This window comes from Polypterus senegalus, chromosome 12, assembly GCF_016835505.1.
Source record: "Polypterus senegalus isolate Bchr_013 chromosome 12, ASM1683550v1, whole genome shotgun sequence".
In the NCBI taxonomy this organism is placed as follows: domain Eukaryota; kingdom Metazoa; phylum Chordata; class Cladistia; order Polypteriformes; family Polypteridae; genus Polypterus; species Polypterus senegalus.
Window position 1 is genome coordinate 109643717 of NC_053165.1, and position 11978 is coordinate 109655694.

The window sequence follows — 11978 nt, forward strand, 5'->3', positions numbered from 1 at the left end:
TCACTGTTTGAATTTTGAAAGGTAGTCATTCCAGCTCCTGGAATCTTTAAATGCTGTATTTTGATACTCACTCATTTTGTATATGTGATACTCTGCTTTAATTCTTGTTTGCTCTATAAAGAGCCTTACAATGGAACGGCTTATGAAAGGTGCTATTTAAAAATAACTGATCAACTGATATAAATAAATATAACACAATAGCCAGGGTCAATTTCCAAAAGCTGTTTTTATAAAATTTTACTCAATGGAAAGGTGTACTTTAATAAGATGGCAACCAACACCACTGCCCAAACAAACCCATTCAGCATCAGAATTCATCTTAGATACTGTAAAACACGCTCGGCTTTTTCACATGGTTCAAGAAGCTCTTGCAAATCAGTTACGGTACAAAATTATTCATAAATTAATATAGTTATTCAAATATAGTTAGACGGTGGCAAAGTAGTCACTCAGCAACCTCACAGATTTAGCATTCTACGTTCAAATCCTGGCCCAATACCTGTCTGTGGGGAGCCTGCCATTCTTCCTGTCTGTGCATTGGCTTTCTTCCCAAATCCTGAAGACGTGCATGTTAGGTTAATTGGCCTCCTCCAGGCATGTATAAGTGTGACACCTGTGTCCTGGGCTGGTTCCTACATTCTGTGTGATGCTTTCCAGTTAGGCTCTCTAAGTAGGTTTCAGAATTCATGTTTGTACATTTTTGTAATCTTATATTGTGTGCATTTTGAATTAAATGACTTCATGCTTCAGCAACGTACACATTCCAGTATTGGGTGGGTTACATGGGAGTAATAAACCTGAATGGGTTTGTACTTTTTTGATTTGCTTTCTACTCCATTTCTTGATGACCAACCCAGAAGCAGTCCTTCAAACAGTTGGTCAAGAAAATTAGGGCCAAGTCATCCAATAATTGATTCCACAATCTGTGATAATAAAACATGAGTGCTAAAAAGCATTAGCAGATTGAATTGGCAAAAGTAGGCTTTCTGTTAAATTAAGCTGATGACAGTTAAGATACGTATTTTGGAAATGTAACATTCATATGTTGTACATATAACATTGTGATAGATCAATGCAATTTTTAAATTAATGTGTAGTTGGAAGATATAAAAAATAATCCAAATCCAAGCAAAACCAAAGAAAATGATAGAATAATAATTTAGAATATTAGCACAGACTCTGATAAGTATCATAATAAGCCAATGTTCTGAAAAGGATTAGCTGATACATTTTCCCATTTTAATACATGCCATTGCCTACAAATAGCTTCAGAAGACTGATTTAGTGCTATTACACTGTATCCAGTTGAACCTGAAGAAGTGCCGGTGTTTTTAGTTGATATGCTATTTAGCTTTAGGTCTATAGCTGCTTTTTTAACCATTTTAGCTGAAGGTCTGTAGCAAACAGGGCAACTCTTGTAATCTTATAATTGGCTTTTGCAACCCCTGGTGAGTTTCACACTGACACTGAAAAGGTTGCATTTGGAATCCACAACTGTTTTCTCATGTAGGGTCTTATGCTGACCCTATTTCTCCTTTAAAACTCTTTATTGTATAGACTTTAATAAAATGTCTAAAATCCCATACATTTACCACTCTGTGATCAGGTACTTTAGCACCTCCTCCCCCCTTCCTTTCTACATCTGTAACCTCAGGCAGTTAGACAGAGTAAAGAAACAGGCAGAGGGTAAGTTAGACATGTAATTATGTATTATTGATAGAAATGCCCCAAATAGCAGAATACTATGTGAATAATGGCAAACCATATCTTTACAGCTTATGTGGCAGTGCATCTTGTCTCTATAGGTGGCTCTAGGCTTATCTTCAGTCTAGCTTGCTTTGCCTATCACATGGCCTTTGAATGGGGTATTGAAACAGGGCTGCATGCCTGTCTCAATATGGCTGTCAAGACAGAGTTCCCTTTGTCATGGTCTTCTCTTCATGGCTAGATGGTGAGAGAGAAAAAGGTAAAGTCAAGGTGACCAAATTTATGCCATTCTTAAAACGCTGGGGCATCATAGTACAGAATGGCCATTGATTTAAAACCAATCATAAACAGCCATACTTTAGATCAATAGAATTATTTTTCCAGGCACTTCCTGCCCAGTTACCAATGGCAGTGTTTAGGTATAACTCATCCCCCAGTTGCTTTGTTTAGTCAGTTTATGGCCTTCCTGTGGTAATTTCACATCCTGAGTCAGTCCTAAAGATGCGGTTCTCATCAATGAAGTAAAACATGCCTCCTGATGCTCTCTACCTAATATTACATGTGTGTTGACTGGTTTACAAATAAAGACATACAAAATATTTATCAACGTATATGCTAGAAATCACTCCACGGCAACACCATTGTCTGATGCTTTGTTAGTATCTACATGCAATCCCTTAGGCACGTTTTAACAATACCTGGTTTAAATCAGATGACAAGCTAGTTTGGGCTCTGGGTCCAAATCCCAGCTCATTCACTGCCTGTGTGGGTTTTCTTTGAGTACTCTGGTTCTCTTTCCACAACAAAGCACACATGTTGGGTTGATTGGTGACTCCACATTGACTCAGTATGTGTGATTGTGCCCTGGAATGGACTGGTGCCCTGTCCAGAGCTGGTTTATACATTCTACTGCAGGGTTATAATGATGGATGGACATGTGATTTAATGATCACCTCTATCTGCTGGTACTCAATTATATACTTGGTGCAGCAGCTGCTACACACTTTATTTTACTAATATGTTATATATCACTACTTTTTATACAGTATTTTCTGACTTACAGAGTGCTTATAATGGTGATTTGTTTACTTATGTACTAATCTTTATAAAGCATACAAGTGCCAACAGCAACATTTATTTATACTGCCATTTTCATAGATCAAAGTATCTCAAAGTGTTTTTTTAATAATAAAAGCTAGACACAATAACAAAAAGAAAGTAAAAACTAAAGAACAGTTGCGTATAACAGTTGAGAGTCTTAATGTCCAGATTAATTACAAACTATGGTCAGATGGCCAATAAGAACAGGGAAATAAAAACCAAGGCCAAAAGACCCCCCAGATACCCCTGGGCATTCCATAGTCCATGAATGTGTCATCATTAACAGGATACTCTTGTGGAGCTCTCTTCATTTTCACAACATCCCAGGTGGCTACAGTACACTTGGATCAGAAGGGCTGTGGTGTATAACACCACCACAGACTGTGGAAAAAGAAGAAAAATACACAAGGTAGTGATTAGTGTCTAATCTGCAATGCAGCAAACAGAATTGCATTTAATGAAATGAATCCATTTTCTCCTCTCAGTATGAAGCAGTGTTAGTGATGCTAGTCATTTCTTAAGTGATCAAGAGAAAGATTACAGAAGGTGGATTTTTAGTAGATTTTGAAAGTGTTCAACTGTAATGTCCCAGCCTATATCTAGTAATGTTTATCCTCCTTGCAGTTAGGATACCCAGGTTCGCTTCCCGGGTCCTCCCTGTGTGGAGTTTGTATGTTCTTCCTGTGTCTGTGTGGGTTTCCTCCGAGTGTTCTGGTTCACTCCCACAGTCCAAAGACATGCAGGTTAGGTGCGTTGGCGATTCTAAATTGTCCCTAGTGTGTTCTTAGTGTGTGTGTGTGTGTGTGTGTATGTGCCGTGCGGTGGGCTGGCGCCCTGCCCGGGGTTTGTTTCCTGCCTTGCGCCCTGTGTTGGCTGGGATTGGCTCCAGCAGACCCCCGTGACCCTTAGGATATAGCGGGTTGAATGATGGATGGATAGTGTATGGTAAGGTGAACAAGCAACCTGTAATAAGAAGGTTTTAAAATGCATTAAAAAAAAAATATATATATATATATATATATATATATATATATATATATATATATATATATACTCTTTTAAAAGAACGTTATTGGCTCACTTCTATTTTTTACATAGAATGTTATTGGCTGACTTCTAATTTATGTATAGAACGTTATTAGCTGACTTCTATTTTAGATATATATTTTTTTCTTATGTCTATGAACAGCATCGTTGCCCCATTTTGCTTATCTCAGGTACAGTATCTCAAGCCTAAAAAAACACACAAAGCGGAAGAACATCAACTCCCATCGTGCTCCACGCTTCACGTGACATGTGAGGCCCTAGCAAGAGGCGCCGCAGTGGCTCGCCGTTGTGGAATGGGTAGAGTTGGTTGGCCCGTCAAAGCAACTTTAGGGTTTAACGGTGGACGGAGCTGCGCTTGTTTGGTGGGCGACGAGAGCAGAATCCCGAGGCTGCAAGCCCATGTACTTCATTTCGATGGAGAAGGACCGCTTTTTCCCGAGCGCTGCTGCCGTAAGTGGGGAGGCACAGTGGCAGACAGAGCAGTACGGACCGAGCCATTTTAGGACACGTCGAAGTGATGCCGGGATTCCTACTGCTGGTTCATACTGGTTTTGGGCCTTTTGGGGTTAGCTGTGAGGGTATTTCAGGGAATTAAGGCAGGGGGCGTGACGAATAATAAGGGTGGATCCCTCCGGGCTTTGCTGTGCTAAAAATAGAACGACAGTTTGCTACTTGACATTAATGGACTCTGTTAATATCGCGTTTTGCATGTAATGATACTTCTTATTGTTGTGTATTTCATTAGTTAGGTTTTTTTGCCGCTCATGTATTCCATGTGTTGTTCTTATGGTCACTTTGTTATATAGCTTTATGTGTTTAAGTTGTACAGAAATCACCTCATCATGCAAATTACCAGCCCGGAAACTGGTGTAGTATATTTATACACAAACGGGCACCCTCTACTGTATGAAAAATAATATGAGACAGTAACATAAGTAATAACATTATGTTTCCGTTTCCTTCATCCTAGTCCAGTAAAATATAAGATTTCTAGTGGTTTAATTCACTTAAAGCCGGCAAAGTTTGTATATACAGCGACAAAAGTATTTTCATGAGTGTGAAAACCACAGTGGGTTATGCCTTAAAATGTAGGTCTTCAGTTCCTGATATCTTGAACAGATGAACTTTTTACAAACACTGCTTTAATTGTTTAGAATGAAAAAAAATGGTGTTGTGGGAGTCGTTTCCTTGCTGCAGTTTTTGTATGCTTTAATAAGATGATCAGTTCCTGATATTATTTAACTCCATAGTTAATTTAACAACTTTAAAGACTTAGGTTGAAGGTTCAGAAACACTATGGTGCAATTTACCCAGATTTTTGTCATCCATTTTGTTAACACTATTTTTCATTATTGTTCCGTTACTGTATGTAGCTGTTCACTTTATTTTAGTTTGGTGTTGGGAGTATCCATTTTGAGTGTTTCCTTAACTACTAGCATGTACAGGTATACACAAAAAGAGTGCACAGAGTGCTCTTACAAAAAACATTTTAGAATAAAAACTTAAGAGCAATTTTATAAGAATTAAACTATTGTGATTTTCAGAAATCCATATCAATCTTATATTTTTTTTTATCAGATTATAATGCATGGTTTGGCACCTTTGGTCAACTCACAGCTGTTATCTCCATCATTCTGTTAAATTTTATACCAAAATAAAAACGTCCACAACTGGGGTCGTAGTTGAGAAACTCATTTAGAGTTTACTGGGTTTGGCGAACATGCTTCTGGGGAGTAGCAGTAGCTGCAGATTTTTGTTTCTGCTTTTATAATTGGAAATTAATAACACTGCACAAGTATTTCTAAGGAAGTCTAAATTTATACTGCCATCGATTTTCATGCATAAAACTATTCTTGCACTTGAATTAATCAAGTATTGAATGCAGTACCACACTTAAATTAGATTCAGATAAAAAGACTAGCTGAAACAAATTCATGCACCAATGACATATTTCTGACATTACTGACATATTTCCAAAGCTGAAATCAACCTAATTTTATGTACATTTTATACAGGCACATTTATAATATTAACAGTTGTTTGTATAATGTGAATGTTTTCAATGCTTTATAGCAATTTAAAATATTAAAATTCAAAGTAAATGTTTGATTTTAGTCTAAATTTAATACTTTGTAAGTTTAGAGATTTGGTATGTAATTTATTTAATGAACTATTGTTATTTATTTTTATATGTGTATGTGAGGGAGAGAGAGAGATTTGTTATTAATGTTCTTTTATCGTAAACGTTACCACAAGATTGAGCCAGCCTTTGACGCATCAGCCGCAAGTCAGGAGCCAATCCCGGACAGAGTGCCCATCAATCAGTGGGAGCTGCATTTTCATTCTGTCCCTTTCTACAGTCACATATTTGGAGTGGCTAAATTGGGCAGCTCTAAGTAGTTCACAGCTTTAATAGGAAACATTTAGGATTTTTTTAAATTTGGGCAATGCACACTTTTGAAAAAAAATCAGTATTCGATATGAGATGTATTTAGTCTTGTTTTGTGAGGTTTATACCAGAAACCTAACGCCTATTATACCTTGTCACTTGCAATTTTTTCTTAGTAACATGGAGAATTGCAGCTTTACATACAGCGACTTACAAGAGTATTTTGTCCCAGCAAAAGTTGTGAAAGTTTTCTTCTTGAGCATATGCATGTGTAATACAATGTAGATTGCAACATTTTGTGTAAATATCCATCAGAATGTGAATACTTTGTAAATATAATATCTTCAGAGCCTGTTTATTCAATTGGGGTTCTATACTAGTGGTGCTATATGTATGCAGGAACCAATCCTGGAATAGATTCTAGTCCATCGCCACTGCATACTCTTGGGCACACTCACGCAGGGTTAATTAAGAATCTCCAAATGACCTAAAACTCTTGTTTTGGGATGTGGAAGGAACATCTATGCAGATACGGGGAGAATGTGAGCACTGCAAACTGGCAATGACCTGTGAATGACCTGTTGTTACCAGCATTCTAGTTGCGAATGAGGCAGAAGTGCTAACCACTGTGCTAGTGGAGTGAGTACCTATGCTAGGAATTGCAGTGAGCTTTTGTTTATTAAAATTTTCTTTTAAGTTGTTACTGCCTTCAGTGTGTTTTCACGATGGTTAAAGTGTGTTTTAGAACTAAAGGCTTTTGGTATTGCTAGATTTACCAGACTGAAGTGAAGGATTTATAAAACTACCCAGATATAATAAATATGCAGTATATTTAAAACAATTGTCTCAAATGTATTAAAGAGTATTGTAGAATTTTTTAATCACATGTGAACAGTTCACTTTAGCCTTGTTTGTTAAATGAAAATGCTCCAGAATATATTAAAAGTAATTCCATATTTATTGAGCGAAAATCTTGTTAAAAGTGACTTTTAAATTGCAGTTGTTTCCATGATTGCTCCATTGGACCTCAGTTAGGCTCAGTGATTGGTCAGAGTTATGCAGTAAGTATGAAAGAGCTAGCAACTTATATTTTAGACACTAGCTTCTTGGCATCTAGGCTATAGTGCCAGATGTTGGTGATTTATTGTGCAGGATTTATTTTTTTTTATTTTTTCAGGTTTTACTTGTCTTATTGTCCGCCGTTTCTTTTTTATTTTTACAGAGGGGCCCCTGTTCTTGGTTTGAAATGCATCAGTTCATTGGGGATCTCATGGCATCTACACAGAATCCATCTTCAGGGACAGATGTGCCACAGCAAGAAGCAATCCGTGCCATGTGGGATAGTACTGGACCAGAGACTCTGGGATTTAAGCTGACATCTTCTAAACCTGTCTACAGTGCTGAAGGGATGCAACAACCTTTGACTGCCAGCTACAAACAGGTTGCATCAAAGTCGCCTTTTAACATAGAGGGCATTACTCACATCATGCCTCTGCACTCTAAACATGCACCTTCTAAAACCATAACCACTGTGAGTGGGATTATTAATCAAGTTTCAGAGGCTGGACCAGCTACAGTGACAAGCAACAGCCAAATCAGAAACTGCAATCCATGTAAGTGGAAAGCTGATACAGATACAATTATAGAAAAACATTTTGCATGTAACCTCATTCTGTGAGGGAAAAGGAGGACTGCTGTCTGACAAGAAATACAGTGATAGTATTTACTTCTGGATGAAATGTGTTTGGATTAGTACTCTGTTATTTATATAAGTAGATCATGTATGAGTAGACCAACTTCAAGAAGTTGGATTATTTTAAATACTTGATGTATGATGACTGTGGTTTACCATAGTAGTTAAGTAAATTAGTGAAATGTTTTGCATTTTTATCAGTCTTTTTGATAGTTTCATGAAAATTTATTTTTTCTGTTTTTATTCCAATAGTTGAGAACCAGTCTTGTTCCAGCTGCTTAATTGAGTTCCCGGATCTGAAGTCCAAGGAACGGCATGTCAGAAGACATCACCCTGAACTGTATGAGGCATTCAGAGAACAGCTTCTAAATGGAACAGTTTTCTCGTGCTTTTCCTGTGACCGCAGTTTTAGCAATTTAGAAGAACTTGGCCAGCACCAACTCGCCCATGCAACTCAAAAACTGCATCGGTGCGTGCTCTGTGAAGCAATGTTTCTCCGTCATGCTCAACTTTTACAGCATCAGCGAGTGGTCCACTCCTGTAAGGCAGGAAGTTTCATTTGTACAGAATGTGGAAAGAACTTCAATAGTAGCAGTAACTTGCGCATCCACCAGAATGTCCACACAGGGGCCAGGCCATATTCTTGTACAGAGTGTGGAAAGAGCTTCAGCCAGTCAGGTGCACTCAAAATTCACCAACGTATACATACCGGAGAGAAACCCTACACCTGCTCATTTTGTGGCAGAGGCTTTCCTCACCTAGCTGGAGTCCGAGCTCATCAGCGCACCCACACAGGAGAAAAGCCTTATCGATGCCTACAGTGTGGAAAGAGTTTCACTCAGTCAGGAGCATTGCGAGTACACCAGAGAATACACACGGGGGAGAAACCCTACCTTTGCACCGAGTGTGGAAAGAGTTTTTCCAATCGCTCTGGCATTCGTTTTCACCAGCGAGCTCATAAAGAAGAACTACCTTATGGCTGTGAAGACTGTGGCCGCAGATTTAAAGATGCTCGCAGTCGTAACAAACACCAGAAGCAGATTCATTATGGAAAGATAGATGGGGAGGAGGAAGAGGAAGAGGAGGAGGAGGAAGTGGGTGAAGAGGTGGAGCAAGAGGAAGAGAGTAATGCAGCAGAGACAAAAGAACTTAAATCTAGTGGCGAAACGCCACAGGAAAAGTCACAAGAGTTAGAGGAGGAAAATGAAGCCAATAACAGAAATGCAAGATCAGACAGCAACGTTGAAAGCTGCGAAATAACTATTGTCACTAAATAAAAGAGATACTTTGGTAAAATGAATGCACTGTTTCAAATGGTTGACGGCTGTCTGGAGATATTTGTACTTGGTGTCTGAAGATTTTTGCCCCTTTTCAAAAGTAAAAGCCCTGCAGATGCAATACGTAGTTCAGTAAAATGAAAACAATAGTTGGACACCTTGTTAGATAATCAGCTTTCAAGAGAGTCCAGTGACCCTGATGAGCTTTATAATAACGCTTTTGCCCACCAGCAAGGTGCCTTTTGTGCCTCGAGGATGAGGGTAAAAGCTTATTTTTAATGTACTGTAGTTAAGTTATCAATGATTCTCAGGGGAAACACCACTGCGGACACAGAAAAGCTTCCTGTTAAGTACTTTGCTGATTTACTGTATTTCAGGATTATGGGAGCAGATTTATACAGGGAAGTTCTGTTTACTTAAGAAAACTTCTGCATCCCACAAAGAACATTTATCACGTTTCAGTGCGCTAACAACATCTCTGAATTACTTTTGCTTCTGTTGCGGACAAAAAGTAACCAACTTGCAACAGTCACTCACACTTTGTACACTTTCAAATATGTATAATTTTGGTTTACTTCTAATGCAAGTATATTTAGTATGAGGTGGTATTATACATGAAGAATGAATATATATATAAAAAATATGTATGTATTTTTTTTTTGTTTTATAGTGGCTAAACTGTTTGTAACTAAAGACATTTGTATAATTTGCTGCATGGGATTTGCACTAGAGGCGGCACACAAGAAGTTTAGCAATCATCCTAAAACTTCTTGATGCTGTAGTTCAAATTGCTTATATTTGTTATGTATGCTTATGTAGTTACTTTAGTTATATTGGTTTACCTTTGCTTTATATATTTTTTTCCATTTATTTATTTTTCTTAGTCTGCCAAAATGTAATCAGATCTCTGTAAAGAAGCACTGTCAAGGTGTAGCCTGGATTAATTTGTCCTGACTGCATTTAAAGCACTTGATATGCTTTGACTAATCAAGAAGGAAACTAAAAATTTAAAGTATTTTTTTTCCAAGATGCACTAAGACTGTGGAGTGACAGACTTGCTGTTTCCCTTTTGTTTAATCAGTCTGAGGGTACAAGTACAGATTATATTTTTAAAATGAACACTTAATATTAAACAATTTATTGAATACTGCCACAGCTATGTTAAATTACAGCTGTGTCAGTGTGTTTTAGAATATTTACTTTGCTGCAGGGATGCACAGTCTTGTAAAATGCATATTTCATGTATTATGCCATGTATATTCTGTTTTTCAGCTTTTTAATTCTCACAGCTTCAGTTGTACTTGTTTATTAGTAAAATAATGAATTTTAATTGCTGTTTTAATTTTTCCAAATGTATCTGTGCTATGACATGATGTATTACACAATATTGGAGATCAGGTATTGTCTGTAAAGATGCAGTATTGTGTGCCCGTGAGTGTGTTTTTAATCTCTGTATGCCATGTTCTTTATAACTGCCACATTTGTGCCTTTCAATTATTTTTATTTTTTTTAGTGATCAATACAGGCAATTGTACTGATCAATTTATTCATTTTTGAAGAAGTATAAAAATTTAACCTGAAACAGGAGCTAAACCCAGGAGTGAGGCTTCAAATCACGTGACACAAATGAAATCTATGTGTCAATTTTGCTAAATGCCATTTAGCTGATGAACTATTGCTTATTTTGATTTTATACTTTGTTGTGTCAATCAAACTGTTGAGTATTTTTCTTTTTTTTGTAGAAAAGGTAAAGTAAGCCTCCCATCTACACACTGCCTTTATAAGGCTGAATGTTTTTCTTAGTTGTAAAGGTGTCTTTTTAAACCTTAAATGGACAAGTTTGACATCTGGGTAAGCATATTTAAGTAATACAGTAGTTGGGTTTTTTTTTGTACATTTTGGTTGTGCACTTCAGTTTATAATCCTGTTTAAAATTTGCATTGGTAACCTTAGTTGTCAGCACCTCTGTTAAAATGTTTACTAAGAGCGAGCAATGATGAAATGCCCTTCTTCTAAAAAGTTAAATATCCTGTACTATTATTACCTCTGTTATTCCCATAAAATGTAGATTTCTTCAAGTCTTGTTTTCAAATGGAGCAGAGAGAATATATTGTTAGTGTGTTTTTACTGCTTTGGCTAATGCTTAAAGAGTGTGAGTTAAAAGTTTAGAAGTACAGTTTTTAATCTTAATTGGATAGTTCCAATTTAAACAGCTGTTTTTTATCTTGGCATTGTGTTAAGTCTTTAAGGCACTGTTCTAGGGTCTTTAATATGTATGCAGAGCAGGTCAAATGTTTGTTTGCTTACTTAGAGGCATTTTAAACAATACATATTTTTGCTCATTTTAACCTCATAGGTGTTGCTGCCTAGTTAAAAATAAATCATGTTTGCATTCTGTATCATGTATTTTTATGTTAAAGGAGGTTCAGCAAACAAATGTTGCCATATTTATTCTGCTTTTTGGTGTGTTGACAAGGTTTACAATTTTCAGTTTAATAGAGTAAGAGCAGTGTGCAGAAATGTGAGTCCCCAGAACAAATGACATGTTTTACTGAATTTCTTAGAAGATGTTTACACAACCTCTTCAGCAGTGCATCTCAAGTTAAAGTCCTGCAGATTTTTATTCCAACTACTTTCAAAAATCAATGAGTTACTATTCCTTTTAATTAACCTAAGTCTTTATTTAGTTTTCCATCTCTCTTGTTTTTCATTCAGAGTAATATGCTGGTATAATATTTAGATATGTGTTTTTTTTCCATAATTT

The 11978-nt window shown here is 36.9% G+C and overlaps 1 protein-coding gene across 3 annotated transcripts in view; it reads left to right on the forward strand.

Annotated features, from left to right (window-relative positions):
* LOC120541526 (zinc finger protein 391-like) overlaps positions 1 to 11611 on the forward strand; it is a 34210-nt gene extending 22599 nt beyond the window's left edge. The window contains exons 1-3 of one of the 3 annotated variants that reach the window (XM_039773249.1): positions 4104 to 4305; positions 7467 to 7857; positions 8190 to 11611. In XM_039773249.1, coding sequence (XP_039629183.1) covers positions 4255 to 4305; positions 7467 to 7857; positions 8190 to 9214 — 1467 coding nt within the window. In that variant the 5' untranslated portion in view covers positions 4104 to 4254 and the 3' untranslated portion in view covers positions 9215 to 11611. Of the gene's footprint in view, positions 1 to 4103; positions 4306 to 4357; positions 4394 to 7466; positions 7858 to 8189 lie in introns of those variants that run through there. The other 2 variants (XM_039773250.1, XM_039773248.1) reach the window with 2 other exon arrangements.
* The last annotated feature ends 367 nt before the right edge of the window (positions 11612 to 11978 follow it).